We start from the raw sequence: 17724 nt of genomic DNA on the forward strand, positions 1-17724 counted from the left end.
ATGGAACCCAAGAGTGAGAACCAGTAAGCATTGTGTGATAATGACATTCACTTAATACACATGAAACAAAACACAACAAAAACAAAGCTCCCCAGATTTTCTTTTGTTGTTTATATGTCACAACAAAGGTATCCATTTCCTTTTGATGAAAATTATCTCTAATAAATATCCATTGATTGGATTTTATCTAGACTCACATTGGGTCCAGTTTGAATAGATGACAAAGGCATAATTTGCATTCTTGGATTAATGAGAATCCTATAGGCTTAAAGTAATGTGACTGTCTTAGAAGGCAAAGCACTCACCTGACATCTCTGAAATAAGGCCCAATTTCTATTAGATTCTATTTAAACATTATTGTCTTTATGTAACTTATAATAATTCAAAGTAACTTACAATAGTAAAAACTGCTTGATTTTATTTTTTTAAAATTGACTACTACTTTTCTGATAATACCTTTGATACCTCATATAGTATTCTAATGAGATAGTCATTTTTAAAGTCAGTGTGGGTAAAAACCAGAACGTGGGTTTATCACATCAGCACAGGCTTCTGTTCCTCACTGTCTGCATTTTCCAAGCAAATGTTTAGAAGCGTTAGTAATTGGGTTTTTTATGTTGCTGTTGTTAAAAAAAAAAAAAAATTCACCTCTAAAAGCTACCTAATTTGGCTTAACAATGAGACTGAGAAAACTAATTTCTATGACTCATCTATCTAGAAACTATAGTCCATAACATAAAATGAGCTATAGTTGTCACCAGAGAAGTACCACATAATGTGAGAATGTAATTGCTCATTGAGACATGAACTAATTGAAATGAGGGCAATAACAGTTAATCAGCTGGGTCTAGATGATTTTGTAGTTGCTCCAAGTCCATATATTTTTGGATTGTGATTTATAGTTACAGAGATCATTGGCAAACGTTAGATATGGTAATGGACGGGGGTGGGGAGTCAAAGCTATAGTTCAGTTTTCTGGGAATCTGCTGATGTCATTATTTATGGGTAAAAACATAAGCATGTTAGGAGCAACACCAGAGTCCAAAGAGTGAATTCAGCTGCCTGAGAACCCATATTATGACCAGGCTAAGCATTTCACGTGTATTGTCTCATGTAATCCTCATACACTTTTATGTGATATTTAAATTCTCATGTTTCTCAGCCTTTGCTCATGAGACACTTTTTGAATGTTTGAGTTTTTGATGCCAAATCTAAACCCCCTTCAAGGTAAATACCACTATAAATATGAGGGAAAAAAGCACATGTTAAAAAATGGAAAGATATGTTCAGTTTTATGCTACTTACTCTGTAGGCCGTCTTCAACACGATACTGCTGTGTGGCTAGAAATTTTACTGTTCCCAGTAAGTTTTCTTCAATACTATGAAGACCATGCGCGGGTAGTACTATAGTGTACCTTTCTTTGGTGTCGGTTTATTAGTATTGTACCCAATTCTTCTTTATTTTTTCAACAAGTTATATGTTGTATTCTATGATATTTCCTCTTGTTTACTTTGGTATAGCCATGTGTATACTTGATGGTAGCCAAAATAAAATTTACATATTCAAGGCTGTACACTTGAGAAGGCTTCAGAACTCTCATGCCTATGTCAACTGAGAACAAATGTATTTATTAAATGAACATGAACTCCTTTTTCTTGTATCTGTTTTGAATTGCTGTTGTAATTACTTTGTTTTAGTACCAGATACAAATTTATTTCTTTATATCCAGTTATATAATATTTACTCAATAAATATCACATTCATTTAATTATAGAAGGCTTTGATTATGTGAAGAATAACATGGTTAACATGGAATTAGGGCAATTGAGTTCCTCAAATTTAGACATTGTAGTTCAATAAATAGGTATTTTCTTATGGATCCTTGCTAGTGGCTAATGACTAGAATGATGGTATTTATAGAATGTGTTGACTTTGTGATTTCTTATTGAAAGATAATCCAAAAAGTTGTGGTTAGGAGCTATATAGATTCTTGTGTGACTTTGAAAAATGGTGATTAGGGATGGAAAATTTCGTCAAGGTTGGAAAAATATACCCCTCTTGGAAGAATTAAAGTAGGCATTACGTATAGAAAACCTGTGTTCCTTGTTAGAGATATAGTAAGTGATCCATAGTCTTTTCTTTCTTCCATAACCATTTCCCTTTAGAAGCACAGAGTATGTTGTGGTGGGGGGGCAGATACTGTTGTTGTCATGGCTAATGCTTACCGAATGCATATAGCATTTTACATGTGTTGTCTCATGTAATCCTCACACAGTCTTATCAAGCATGCATTATTATTATTCCCATTTTAGAGATGAGGAAACCAAGGCCCAAAATGTTTTCCTTGTCTATGATTGCACAGTTTGCAAATACCAGAGCTGAGATTTGAACTCACCAAATCTGATTGTAGAGTTTGTAACAATTTCTCTAGATTGCCATTCTGAAAGAGTTTTAGATCCCTGCAGTTTTTAGGAAAATGACATAACGTGGTCAGTGATTGCTGATCTCACTCTTTCTCTGAGTTCCCATATTGGGAGGACTAATGAAAGCAGCTGTTAAATTGAAAAGTAAATTATACTATGTATTATTATTTATGGAAATGTAACAACACCTCAACTAAATTATAATATTCATGAGAATAGCGATCATGTTTTACCCGTCTTTACATCTCTGCAGTGTAATAGTTTTTTTAACAACTTTATTGATACACAATTTATACACAATAAAATTCATTCCTTTAAAGTATACAATTCTTTAGTTATTATTATATGCACAGAACTGTGCAACCATTGAAACGATCTAATTTTAAATAACGTTCATTATTCCCCAAGGAAACCATGTAGCTATTAGCAGTCATTCCCGATTATTACTATTATTATTATTATTATTATTACTATTTTAGACAGAGTCTCACTTTGTCACTCAGGCTGGAGTGTAGTGGCATGATCATGGCTCACTGCTGTCTCAACCTCTGCTGGTCTTAAGTGATCCTCCCACCTCAACCTCCCGAGTTTCTAGGACTACAGGCACGTGCCACTATATCTGGCTAATTTAAAAAATTATTTTAGAGACGAGCTTTCACTATTTGCATAGGCTGGTCTTGAACTCATGAGCTATCATGCCTGGCCCCAGTTATTATTATTATTTTTTAACTAAGCAAGAAAGTTGCCAAATATTAGAAACATTCAGTATTTAGCATTGAGCATGCAAAATCACCTAATTTGTAGAAACTTGATATTCTTAATTAATCACAGCTTTTCACCAAAATAATTATTTTCTTTTAATATACTTTTGAAAATTATCTGGTTGAAATCATTGGAAGTAGTTCATTCCATTTTACACAAACAATTGCTATAATTAATCAGAGAAAGCAAAAGTATTACTACCTGCCATAATAGAGAGAGTCTATCTGCTCTAATCCCCTTTTATCATAGACAACTTTTAGCGCTAGGGTATAGTATTACTGGTTTCCTGAATCCCTCTTGGAACAAAAATGCCTCAAGGATAATCCTCAAAAGTTGATTTCTGATAAGTATGTATCTAATGTTGAAGATTCTAATCCTTTATGTCCTGGATGCTTTTTAATACTGTTTGAAATGAATCAATTACAGCTTGAGAATTCTCACGTTCCTGACTTTAATGAATGTGAGGCTTCCATGAGTTTGTATGTGCCAAAGTTCCTTCCCTGAAAAATGAGGAAAAAATGGTTAATGTTCAGGTTCAAGTTGACTTACCCGTGAAATGTTTTCTGGTCCACCTCAGTATTCTGTTTAAGAGGCAGTAAGACATAGTTCCTGACAGTTTAGATTTGGGATCAAAGAGGTTGTGGGGAAGGGTTTTATCAGCTTTCATCTCCCAGACCCTCAACTCCATCAGCTCCCCGCTGTGTTTCCTGGATGAAGACAGTGTTGATTTATTCAACCCTGGGTGAAGAGCTGTGGAAATTCAGCTGCACCTCGCTCCTCCACTAGTTTATCCTCCCAACCCTCCCCAATGTCTTCTCTGTGTACAGAAGTTCCCACCACTCTATAGTAACAAAAACCTGGTTTCAAGTCCTGGTCCTGCCACTTACCAGCTGTGTAATTCTTGGCAAGTCACATAATGTTCTCATCCGTGTCATAGGATAATAATATTACCTACTTTATAGTGTTGTTGCAAGGATTAAATGAAATAATGCATATAAAGAATAGATGTTGACCTAAATACAGATTTTTTAAGTGAACATAATGTTCTAATGCCTTAAATTTGCTGAGGGGTTTTGTATCCTTGCACATGAATTTATTTGGTCTCACAATCATTCTGTGATATAGTCAGAGCAGTGGTTACCCTTTTTGTTTCGCAGATAAGGACATTGAGTGCATAAAAGGGAATTTTCCAAGGTAGTCACATAATTAATTTAGTGGCAGAGCTGGATCAAGACTGGTTCTTCTTACATCAGCAACTTGAGCTGCTATTTTTGTTTATTACTGGGAACGATTTGCTTGCCCTAAACAAATATATACTCTCTTTTTGTTTTATATAATTCATTCAATAATGTGGATGGTCCACATTTTGCTTTGACATAATGTAGATCTCCTTGAAAGGTAGCATGTTTATACTTAAGTGAGAGCACCTGGCTTCCAGGAAAAGGATGCATGGTCAGTTTGCATAGTTCCTGTGGAGCTACTTGGATTTGGCACTCAATCCTTCATCCCGTGTCATAGCTATAGAGAAAAGAGCTAGAAGTAGGATCATGAAAACAAGATCGGATACTTCTCATCTCTCATGTCTAGGCCACTTTTGCAAATCATCAGCACAATGGAATAAATGCCAAGTCCTTATGTATTTCAAATATTTTAGGTGTGGTTTTTAAAATGAAATTCAAGTTCCTTCACCACAGTGTTCCTCCATGCAAGATGGAACCTGAAAGGGTTTGCTGATCCCAAACATGCAAGTTATAGCTGGAATAAAATAATTGTCTTTACACACCTGCTGTTGAGTGGCTTGGCATTATTCCATTTATGAGACACAATTACTGACACTTCTGTGTTGAGATCTGGGATAGAAAAAATGAGGTTCCTGTTTCTGACCTTTGTTATCATAGTTGAGCGTTTTGGATAGAGAATGCCCCATTATTCAAAATGGTGCTTCTAGAAAGGATCCATTCATGTTGCCCTGAGTGGCCTTGCTTCCTTGTGAAGTGATTTGTAGATCACCACATATAAAGTGTTAAATAACTCAACAACTTTCCCTGATCCCCAAGGAGGAGGCTGGCCTTCTTTATTTCTGTTTATTTTATAATGTGTTAGAGGGACTACAGTCAGTCACATCTCTTTTAGCTGCTTTCTCGTTTACAATGAGGCATCAATTCTAACTGGACACAGACCCAAACTGATTCCAAGTTCTTTGAAGACAAGGATCTTACCTTTTCAGCTTTGTTCTACTGGAGGGACAGCACAACTAGGGGTGGGTGGAGGGGTGTGTGTGTGTGTGTGTGTGTGTGTGTGTGTGTGTGTGTGTGTTGCTTAGTGACACTAGCAGTTTGAGTCACATTTATTCACGTGACCCTTCTGAGTCTGCATAGCTATCTCATCTGGGATTACATGTATCATGGATTTTTACCCCCTCTCTCCACTGTTCGTTTTCTAACCACTCCCACCCTCCAAAGTAGTATGAGCCATAGATTTTCTTTCAGCCCTTTCCATGGCACCGTGACCACCTTGCCCACACACCTTTTCTTTTCACGTTGGAATTGTTTCTGCTTCGACACACCCTTCTGTCTCTCTCTCTCACCTTTGGGTCCCTAATTCCTACTGTGATGGTATTTGGAGGTAGGGCCTTTAGGAGGTAATTAACCGAAGGTCAGATTCTCATGATAGAATTGCTGTCCCATGTAAAAAAGAGGATGGGCTCTCATTTCCTGCCATATAAAGATACAGCAAAAAGGCAGCTGTCTGAAAATCAAGAAGAGGGCCCTCTCACCAGACAGTTCTTGTTATGTTCCCCAGGCTGGATTTGAACTACTGGGTTCAGGCAATCCTCCCATTTCAGCTTCCCTTTGTAGCTGGGACTCCAGGTGTGTGTCAAAATGCCTGTCTCAACAAATGCTTGTTGTTTAAGCCACCCAGTTTATGGTATTCTGTTATAACAGTACAAACTAACGAAGACAAATCCTTATACTTACATTGAGGTGAAAGTCCCAAATTGACATTAATAGGTGTCTAAGATATTTCTAATGTTTGTCACTCCTGTTTTGTGATAATAGGATAATTCAGACCTCAGGCTCAAAGTCTTAGGCTACAGATAAAACAAAATGGCTTTATTTTTGTTGCATTTATTTTTAGTTACTATTTATGGCAGGATGAAACTGATTCTCCATTTGAGGTAAAGCTAAATGTTTCCTTTTTTAAAAAAATTATACACAGTAAAATTCACCATTTGTGGTGTGTGCTATGGGTTTTGACAAAAGCACAGTCGTCCAACCACCACAACAGGCAGGAAACAAAACAGTGTCCTCCTCCTTTCCCTAATGACCTGTGCTGCTCTCACCCTACATACCTGGTAACCACTGCTTGATTCTCCATCTCTATCGAATATGTGGAATACAAATGGAGTAGTCACACAGTGAGTAATCTTTGAGTCTGGATTCTCTTTCCCTGAGCATAATGTATGTGAGACTCGTCCATGCTGTGTGTATCTGTAGTTTTGCTGAGCAGTAGTTCTTTGTAGGGATGTGCCACAGTGAATTCATTCACCAAATGAACCACATTTGGTTGTTTTCCAGTTTTGGTTGATTATGCATAAAGCTCTTCTAAACATTTATGTACAGGGTTTTGTGTGAATATGTTTTCATTTGTTGTGAATATGTGTTTTCATATTCATTTTGTGTGAATATGTAAACATTTAAGAGTGGTATTGTTAGGTCATATGAGAAATTTATGTTTAACTTTTTAACCAACTGCCAAACTTTCCCCAAATGGTTGTACCATTTTGTATTCTTCCCAACAAGGCATAAGAGTTCTAGTTGCTCCATATTTTTGCCAGCATTTGGTATTACAGAAACATTTGTAAACCATTCTAATAGGTATATGGTGGCTAAGTATTTCCTTTTTACCTAAATATGTTTAATTTTTTTTTTTTGAGACAGAGTCTCGCTCTGTTGTCTAGGCTGGAGTGCAGTGATGCGGTCTTGGCTGACTGCAACCTGCGTTTCCTGGGTTCAAGCAGTTCTCTGCCTCTGCCTCCTGAGTAGCTGCGAATACAGGTGCCTGCCACCATGCCTGGCTAATTTTTGTATTTTTAGTAGAGACAGGGTTTCGCCATCTTGGCCAGACTGGTCTTGAACTCCTGACCTCGTGATCCACCCACTTCAGCCTCCCAAAGTGCTGGGATTATAGGCGTGAGCCACTGCACCTGGTCTGTTTAATTTTTTTTTTTTTTTAAATAAAAGGTCTGTTTCACCACAAAAGGCAGTTTGATTTGAGGGGTAGGTATTGAGTAAATCGTAGTGCTGATCGTCATATATGGCAAAAATTGTGCCAGAGGTAGGGTAACTGAGGGAATTTGGAGGACTAATACATTCTACTAGGCTCTAGCTCTATCGACTAAAGAATGAACTGCATGAGGCTGTCCTGGATATCTAACTGATACTCTGGATATTTACCAGATGCAAATGATTGTGTTAGAATAGGAAAATGATGATCTGTTCTTAATACGGAAGCAGTTGCAGTGACTGTCATTTTTTGAAGTCTTGTTAGGTTTTGACAAGCCAGACCCAGATTAATTTAACAGCAGATGATATCGTGGAATATTGACAGTTTAATCTTTGTGGGCTGATTAGTTTTCTTTAATAATCTGGCCATAAGACCATTTGGACAGTTGCTGAGTGAGATCTCAACATCTTGAAACCGGATGGCTTTGGGAACGTGAAGCAGTAGGAATTGGCTTATCAGAATTTCACCAGTAAGCTTTTTCTTTTTCTACCTCAACTGGATTTTTCAAGAGAATTTCTAGAATAAAAAGATAGAGTGAACAAGTTCCCAGTCCAGTTTCCTTTTTGTAGTCATGGTTTCAGTGATAAGGAAGGTCACTTTCTTGTTTCCTCAGCGGGAGTCTCTGAAGCCAGACACACTGCAAGTTTATGAACCATAAAATGTGCATAAGAAGCAGGTAGCCACTCAAGCTTTACTGGGTGAACTTCGGGGGCACTGCTAATTCATTCTGAGACACTCAGTAGGACATAGCTCAAATTAATTACTTAAGTTATGATCCAGTGGTGGGAAGGGTTGATATTATTCACTATTCTAGTACAAATCTTGGAGGTACTTAAATACTTAAAAAAGACCCTGTTTAAGTGATGAGCAATTTGAGGTTTAAAAATAAAATCAGGTGGAAAAATAGTACCACTTTCTGAAATCTACTTGTAGTATATTCCTATTCATCGGTAAGGCAAGTAAAGTATTATTGACCTTGAAGGCTGGCTTTCTAAGAGAGGCGAAACCTTGGAACATTGTTTGTGTGATTCAGTTGGAGTCTATAAGTCTTTTGCATGTTTTTTGTGAGGACTACGTTACTATTGAAGATACTTGAGTAAAATACCCAAGAATCAGGTCTTAAAATATTTCTTAGATGATTTCATTTAGTTTATAAAATGCCAAGACAACTACCTGCCTACTAATACCATTTGGAGCATGAGAAGTGTGTAAAGAAGGAAACAATCATTTCATCTCTTCCCATTTCTGAAGTCACCTTCCTGAGGTGGCTAACCACTGTTAAGGGTATAGTATTATTATACCCATTTAACTATGTGAACTCGTAAAACTCATAAACTTGTAAAACATGCCATATTCTGTTTTTTAGTGAAATGCAGTGATAGTTTACATCTTATTCTGTAACTTGTGTGTATATCACTTCAATGCACATTAAAGGTATTCCTTCAGGTAACTGCATGTAGATTTAACCATTCTTTTTCTTTTTTTTTTTTTTGAGATGGAGTCTCGCCTCTGTTGCCCAGGCTGGAGTGCAGTGGTGCGATCTCAGCTCATTGCAACCTCCACCTCCCGGGTTCAAGTGATTCTCCTGCCTCAGCCTCCCGAGTAGCTGGAACTACAGGCGCCTGCCACCATGCCTGGATAATTTTTTGTATTTTTAGTAGAGATGGGGTTTCACTGTGTTAGCCAGGATGATCTCGATCTCCTGACCTTGAGATCCAGCCGCCTCGGCCTCCCAAGTGTTGGGATTACAGGCGTGAGCCACTGCACCTGGCCAATTTAACCATTCTTTACCATGTACCATCATATAGCTAAAACATTTTCCCAAGGGTGGATCAACCATATTTCATTCAATCATTTCCATATTCTTGGACACTCATTTTTTCTGTGTCTTGGAGGGCTACTTTTGTTTTGATCTTGTTTGTTTGGTTTGCTGCAAACCACGCTGTCACAAATATCTAAGAACATTTTTTTTTTCTTCCTAGAGACCACAGCCAATAGGAATCAATAGAATTTTTAGGACAAATCATAGAGTTGACTAGATAGTTTTTCAAAGCATATGAGAGGTTTTTTTTTTGTTTGTTTTTTGTTTGTTTTTTAAGAGAGGTTTTCTTTTATCTGTTTCAGATGTCATGCTGTTTCAGGTAAGTATGTTTCTTGTTCTTGAGTGCTAGAAGTTGTTTGGGACATGGTACTGGATGTAGTGTAATGAAGGCAACTCAGACATTCTCATGGTTGAGAGCTGTACTGACCAGTCCAGTAGCCAGTAGCCACATGTGGCTATTTAAACTTAAAGTTATTAAGATTAAATAAAAGTTCATATTCAGTTTCTCAGTCACACTGGCCAGCCACTTTTTAATAGCTACATGCGGCTAGGGGCTACCACGTTAGACAGCACAGATATGGAACATTTCCATGAAGACAGGTTCCATCAGACAATGATGGTTAAGGATGAGGGATGCTGCCATCAGATTACCTGCATCCAGACAGACCACGGCTCTGCCCAACTTGTTATGTAACCTTGGGCAGGTTACTTCTCTGAGTCTGAGCTTCCTCATCAATAAAATGAGGGTCATAATAATCCTTACTTCTGGGTTTCTTGTGAAGATTATATACAATAATAGTACTGATTAAGTGCTTAACACCTCGCTTGGGACATAAGTGAACATCTGAGAAATGGAAGCTATTATTTTTTTCCCAGTGTTATATATTTTTTTCTTTTTTGGGGGGTTGGACACTGTGTTTATTATTAGCTTAAAGCTAATAACTGCAAGATATTGTTGGCCCAATTTCTAGCTAGAGAAACAGAAGGCAGTATTGTAGGCTAAGGAAAATCCCAGTTTGTCAGCCCGGTGGCTTTTTTTTTTTTTTTTTTTTTAATATGCTGTCCCTGAGAAACATGGTTGAATTTGTTTTACTCGTCTTCTGTCAGGAAGTAACCCTTCTGGCTTTGTTAGAAGCATGGTTTGTAATAATTGTACCCAACCCAGATGGCTCCTGAAAACCCTTTGAAATGCCATCTGCCAGGCGTGTGTCCAGCCAGCAGCCTGTCATTCTGTTACAAGAAAAGAGAAGGCGGGGTCCCCTCCCTGGGTCCTTTTCTCCACAACATCGCTGAATGGAGCCTGGTCAGGCTGGCCCAGACCCAGGGCAGGCTGCTCAGAGGATAGCTGGGAAACCTCCTGCTAGCCTTAGCATGGAAAGGTTTTGTCTGGGTAATAAACCCTGAACGGTTTATGGGTGGAGACTTGCCCGCCCACCCACTCCCTTCCCCTGCTGCTCTAAGGCATCCTAAGCATATTGATTTACATGGAAAAATGGGATCTTAGTTTCATGTTTCCTCTGAAATCTAGCATTTTTGACATTCTTGATTATTTTGAATCCTCTCAGGAAATTAAGACCCCAGGGTGATTGTTGTCTTTAGGGTAAACCTGATAAATTGGATCTGAAAACATCATTGAAAGAATGGCAAAGATGGCTGCAGAAGGAGAAAAAAAATCAACGTTGTCTGGTTTGGCAAGACTATAAAACCCAATACATTTTTTGTTTTGTTTTATTTTGTCCTCACTTTTTTTTTTTTTTTTTCTGAGATGGATTAAGGTAATGGAACTTTGGTATGGAGGCTGAATATGAGAGTTGCCATATAGAACATATTTAGGACAGATCCTTTCACAGCAAGTTTCAAAGAGATTCTATTCTTGCACTGCACTGGAATTCCCAGTGTGATGTAGACTGTTTGTGTTTTACAAGTAGCTGGCTGAACAGCTTTTTCACTTGGCTCCAAGACATCACACCCTCCTCCTTTGCTCCTATCTTGCTGGCTATTGCTGTTTAGTCTCTTTTGACGATCTTTCTCTTACTCCCATATTGTAAAAGTTAAAAGTTCTTAGTGTTCACTCCAAACTTCTTGGCTTTTTTTTCCCCGAACTCTCTCTGTAGATTTTATCTTTCTGTCTCTTGCCTTCAGATGCCTTTGGTTTACTAATCAACTGATCACCCTTATTATTATTAAGTTTACATTCCACCCTCTACTCTGACCTTCAGACTTTTAAGATCAGCTGTGCTCCAGCTCTCTGTACCTAGCTATTAGGCATTTCAAACCTAACATGTCCAAAAGTGAACTTTTGATTTTCCCTTTTCCCAAAACCATTCACCTCAGCCTTCTCAGTCTCTGCAAATGGCACAGCCCATTTGCCCAGGTCACAGCATAAGTATTTCTGTCTTTATTCTTCTGTCTTTCTTACATACAACATCCAGTCCATCAGCAAGTTCTATTAGTTCTGTCTTCAAAATATAGACCTAACATGGTGTGATGAGCTGACATACTTTGTTTTTAAATTTAATTTAATTTTAAGTGCTGGGATACTTATGTAGGACGTGCGAGTTCGTTACATAGGTAAACATGTGCTGTGGTGGTTTGCTGCACCTGACAATCCATCATCTACGTATTAAGCCTCACATGCATTTGCTATTTATCCTAGTGCATCTCCAAACCCCTGATGCTCTCTGTCCTCCATCGGTGGGTGGCATGGAGAGCATCAGGATAAATAGCTAATGCATGCGGTGCTTAATACCTTGATGATGGGTTTTACTTTTAATATGACTGTTCTATGGACTATACTGTAGCTCTTTAAAATACTCTGTTTGTAATAGAAATCTCACTGCTTCTTATCAGTTCTGTCCTACTATTCTAGTCCATATGTTGATTACCATTCACCTGGACACTATGGTAACCACCTAACTGGTCCCCCTGCTTCTATTCCTGTCCAACCCACCTTACTCTGTCAAAACTTGTTCTCCTTGAAGTCAAAGAGCTTTAAAAAGGAAAACCAAGCCGAGTGTGGCGGCTCATGCCTGTAATCCCAGTAATTTGGAGGCCAAGGTAGAAGGACTGCTTAAGGCCAGGAGTTGGAGACCAGCCTGGGCAATATAGTGAGACCCCCCCATCTGTACAAAAAAAAAAAAAATTAGCTGAGTGTGGTGGCACGTGCCTGTAGTCCTAACTACTCAGGAGGCTGAGGTGAGAGGATCTCTTGAGCCTAGGAGTTCAAGGAGATATATTGTGAGCTGTGATTCCTCCACTGCACTCCAGCCTGAGCGATAGAGCAAGACTCCGTCTCTAAAAAGAAAAAGAAAAGAAAAGCCAAATCAAGGCACCCCCTTGCTCAAAACCATTCTAAGGATGGCATTCCATTATCCTTAGAATAAAATACGAAGTGTTTTCTGTGGCCTACGTAATCTTGCCCCTTGCTTTCGTTTCCAGCCCTTTTTTCATCACTGTACTGCAACCATGCTGGCCTTTCTGCCCTTTCCTCAACACACCAGATCACACCTTTATCAAAGCCTTTGCCCTTCCCTCTGCCTGGATGCATTCCCCATCACCTTTGCATTCGCCAGGCTCTTCCTCATCACCTAGCTAAAATCGCTTCCCTACTTCTCCCTTGCTTCCTCCTTCCATGAGACTGTCTAAACCTTTAACCTATGTTGCTCCGAGATACCTTCTGATCCTTCAGTCTATAGAAGAATGATTTCCTCCTGATACTATATGCTGTATTTATTTATATACATATTTATTTTCTGTGTCTCACAGTAACATATAAATTCCATCAGGGCATGAGCTTTGTCTTGTTCACAAGTGTTTTCCCAGTGCTTGAACTAGTGCCTGGCATATGTTGGGGCCTCAGTAAATATTTGTTGAATAATGCCATGGCATTATTCATGGCAATATATAATGCCATGAATACACACACACATACATATACAGATATATATATATATATATATATATATATATATATATGTATGTATATAATAAGAGATTATTATAGTGGGATTTGAACAGTAAGATTCCATCAATTAATTCTAACAAAAACATAAACTATAATGTCTACTAAAAATTATTGAGCAAAGCCTTCAGAAAGGATTATCTCATTCAATACTCACAACAAACTTATGGATTAGGTGCTATTGTTATCCCTATTTTGCAAACAAGGACACTGAGAAATAGTAGACACTAAGGAACCTGTCCAAGACCACAAGTTGGAGAGGTAGACCATGAACCTAGCATTCCCGCTCCAGACCACTGCTCTTTAACAGTATGTGATACTGTCTCTATGTTTCCTGTGCCTGATACTTGATATGTAAATTTAAAAGTTGTGAACTACCTCAAGGGATTTGTCATCACCTGCCAGGGGAGGCACAAAATGGGAACAAATTAGGAAACAGTGTAAGAGTATCTGACTTCTTTAACCCCAAGGTTCTAGCATGCTGATTATGAGAAGCAAACATCTATAATATAACCATTCTATGCCCAATTTGCAGCTATTTAAAATATTGAGATTTCATATAGAAGAATTGTGTTCACTAAAAATACATTTTGCTTGAGTAACGTTTGTACTAAGTGTTGAGTGTTTTTGACTTATGAAAATTATGAATATCCAGTGTAGGTGTGGATGCAGTCATTCACATGAGCAAATGATCAGAGACTGCACAGCACTAAGAACTTTAGGGCCACTAGGCACATACGGTTGGTTATTTAATTCCCAGGCATAGGGAAATATCCTTGCTTATTATATCGGAAAACATTGGTGTTAAATCACCACCACAGGTAATAATGCCTTGCAAAATGAGCTCTGTTGAATGTAACAACAGAAATCACATTTTTTGCTCTCTCTCTTTTTTTTTTTTGGTCTCATAATATTTGACATAGGCTCCTAGTACATGGTACATAGTTGCTGCTTGGCTTATTTTCCTTTCTTGACTTATGTGTAAACCACATTCTGCTCATTGCTTCTACTTTGTTGACTGAGATTGGGCTAAAATGTTAGATCCACAGCCCAGCACCTGAGCTAGGTGACTTTTGTTCTCTGGATGCTCTGCATTATTTCATAAGAAGAAGTGTTACATTTGTCAGCCACTGAGAAGATGACCAGATTAATTCAGGGGAGGAATTTTCTAGTAAATGCAGCGTCCTTTCTCCCTAGTCGGAATTCATGGATGGCCTCTTTTTGCCAAACATATTATTTACATGAGGAGCAGCAGCATTTTAATCGCTGAGAGACGTCCAACCACGGATCTTGGGCAGTCAGATTTCTCTAGTAATGTGTTTATGCAGCAGGTGTCATTTTCTTTAAAGGGCTTTGGAACTTGCCGGTTGTATTGAGGAACACAAGAATTTCAAGACCTGTGATAAAAACACAGACCCCTTAGGATCTGAGCTTAAGGTGGATACGTTTTTAGTATTTACTAGAGTCCTAAAAGCTGCTGACTGTGAATGTTGTCTGTATAAAATCCAGTTCACCTTTTCTATTCAGTGCATTGTCAAAAATGGTATAAAACTCTCTCTAGGTGACCCAGCTGTGCTTGTTTTTCTCTCTCTCCCATTTGGGGTTCCCAGGCACTAGAGTGTGGAAATGAGAATGCTGTTGTGTTGTGTTAGAAAGAAGTTGCCTTTACTGTGTCCCTGTCTGGACAGATGAGGCAGCAGAGTCTTAGGTACGCCAGCTTACTAAACAGGTTATTTTAATTACACCTGGATGTGGAACTTCCTGTTTTAGTTGACTGATGGTTTGTCGTGCCTTTGTGTTTTCTGCTACAGGCACAACCCGATCTCCCAGAGAAGGAGAAGTGCCTGGCGTGGACTATAACTTTCTGACTGTGAAGGAGTTCTTGGACCTCGAGCAGAGTGGGACTCTTCTGGAAGTTGGCACCTATGAAGGTGAGTTACTTGTACGGCAGCATAAAAAGCTTCTCTACTGGGTACTTCAGAGGAGCCCAGAGCCATGCAGGCAAAAATGTTTTGTGGAATCTGGAGGTCTAAACAAATAACAAGAGATTGCAGTTCACTTTAATATGACGAATAATAGATAAAGTCTGTGGAATAAGGCTTTGTGGAGCTCTTTAGAAATAGTTTTTGTTTTTCTCTAGGAGTTTTCTTTTTTAATTTACCTATTAAAGTGTGCAGGTGTGTTTTGTTTTTTAATATGGACATGTATGGTATTAGAAAAGAAGGAAGAATCATGGTTAATCACAAAATGTGACCCTATAAGTAGTGTTGTTTTAATCTTGAAGAAATAAAATGTCACCTTCCTACTGATTGATTTTTAATGTATTTTTATGTGATTCATAAAGTAAACTATTTTTGTTTGTTTGTTTTGAGACGGAATCTCGCTCTGTCACCCAGGCTGGAGTGCAGTGGCACGATCTTGGCTCACTGCAAGCTCCGCCTCCCGGGTTCACGCCATTCCCCTGCCTCAGCCTCCCGAGTAGCTGGGACTACAGGCGTCCGTCACCAAGCCCGGCTGATTTTTTGTATTTTTAGTAGAAACGGGGTTTCATCGTGGTAGCCAGGATGATCTCAATCTCCTGACCTCGTGATCTGCCCGCCTCGGCCTCCCAAAGTGCTGGGATTACAGGAAAGCAAATTATTTTTAAAATATTTACTTAAATAATCTGCATATACCTGTCTCCCACCTGCCTAATTTAGGATTCAATATTATAAATAATCTGATGACTCTTCTGAAGTTGATGTCAATACAGACATGCATGTGCATGTGCATATATACATGTGTGCATGCATGTTGTATGGATATTCCCATTTCTTCCCTGTTTTCCCCAAAAGGTAGTATACAGTACATGCTGTTTGGTACCTTGCTCTTTTTGTTTAACAGTATGTCTTAATAGGTCATTGCAATTCGGTAATAAAGCACTTCTGGTTTTCTTCTTTTTGAAATATAATTACAAAAATTATAATTCCTTTGTATGGGCATACCATAATTTATTTAACCACTTCCCTCTGAACAAATATTTGAGTCAATTTCAATGTTTCATATTTCTAAACACTGCTGAGTTGAATGACATGAATGTATCATTTCACATAGGTGCAAACATATCCATAGGATCAGATCCCATTGCTGGGTCAAAGCCGAGTGTGGTGGAAAAAAGCATGTTTTTCTGAAAACAGTGTTATAGCTTGATTACTTTTTGGAGTGTTATTATTATTTGAGGCGGAAGTGGCGCAATCATACTATTAACTAGGACAGATTATTAACTTGGTCAAGTTATTATGTGTATCTCTTTACTAACTCTTTAAAATTTGGATTTATTAGGCATTCACAGGAGCATTTTAAAGATTAGGCATAAACATAAAGGGTAAATACAAAGTAGATTATTATTTTATTAGGAACATTCTAGCTTTAATGTGATAATTGCTCCTGTTATGGTGACTAACAGTCATATCATGATCATGAATCTTAAAGATGCTGTTTCTGGTTTGATATTCTTTGGAGAAGGGGAGGAGCATTGTCTTTGTACATAGTGCTCATTTCCAAACTGTGAATATACAGTCGACAGTGTATATTAATCAAACTCCTGCTCATGAAGTCAGAAATTTTTATTTGTTTGTTTTTGAGTATTGCTAACTATCAGTTGGCTTAGTTTCCTGAAACTACATGTTGGGATGTGACTGAGTGGCTGGTGGGCTGGGCAGGGGTCCAAGAATAATCGAAGTCTAGGAGTGTATAGAGGGAAGGGGGAGGGGGACTGCGGGAAGGTACAAGGAGCTTCTTCAACTTGTTGTCAGCATGCTGTCCTCACATGTTGTACATGTGAATTGAGCTAAAACTTCAGTGGCCGTGGATAGAGCATGTGTGACTCCTCTTTGGTTAGCAGAGAGAGAATTGTCCTCATCTGAAATCAGTTATTATGCCCATCTGGGAGGCTTCAGTCATCAAATATACAAAACATCTATTTACATTTTTGGAGAGGCTGGGGTAGGAGTGGTTGTACAAAGCAAAAGAGGATTGGGTCGGACAGGAAAAACTTGTGATTTAGACTCCAATTTAACTTGAAAGATGGAAAGTAAACTCGCTTTATTCAGTGTTAATGGAACAAATGATATATAGGTGGAGTCAGTTCTTTTCCTCATTTAATTTTATCATTGCAACAGAGGCACTATTATCTTCACTGAATTTTTAGATGGAGACACTGAAGCCAAGTGGCATTAAATAACTTTTTCAGAGTTGCATAGCCAGTTCTAGAATGCTAGAGCAGGAACCAAACCCAGCTCAATGTGACTCTCAGATCCTACACTCTTTCCTAAAAACCCCAAGAATATCCTAGATGTAACTAAAAAGCTAAGGAAAGTAGCCATTAGTACGTGAAGCTAACTTCCTTGTGTGTAGCGATAGAGGAATGTTTTTCAGAAAATGTCTGATTGTCTTATAGAAAATGGTGCCTTTGTGAGTGTTGCATAGT

At 38.3% G+C, this 17724-nt stretch overlaps 1 protein-coding gene across 9 annotated transcripts in view; it reads left to right on the forward strand.

Annotated features, from left to right (window-relative positions):
* Positions 1 to 17724, forward strand: part of MAGI1 (membrane associated guanylate kinase, WW and PDZ domain containing 1) — a 685858-nt gene that overhangs the window by 521720 nt on the left and 146414 nt on the right. For all 9 annotated transcript variants that reach the window (XM_031935182.1, XM_031935183.1, XM_023200351.2 and 6 more), the window contains exon 3: positions 15068 to 15187. In XM_031935182.1, coding sequence (XP_031791042.1) covers positions 15068 to 15187 — 120 coding nt within the window. The remainder of the gene's footprint in view (positions 1 to 15067; positions 15188 to 17724) is intronic.

Source organism: Piliocolobus tephrosceles, chromosome 2, assembly GCF_002776525.5.
Source record: "Piliocolobus tephrosceles isolate RC106 chromosome 2, ASM277652v3, whole genome shotgun sequence".
In the NCBI taxonomy this organism is placed as follows: Eukaryota; Metazoa; Chordata; class Mammalia; order Primates; family Cercopithecidae; genus Piliocolobus; species Piliocolobus tephrosceles.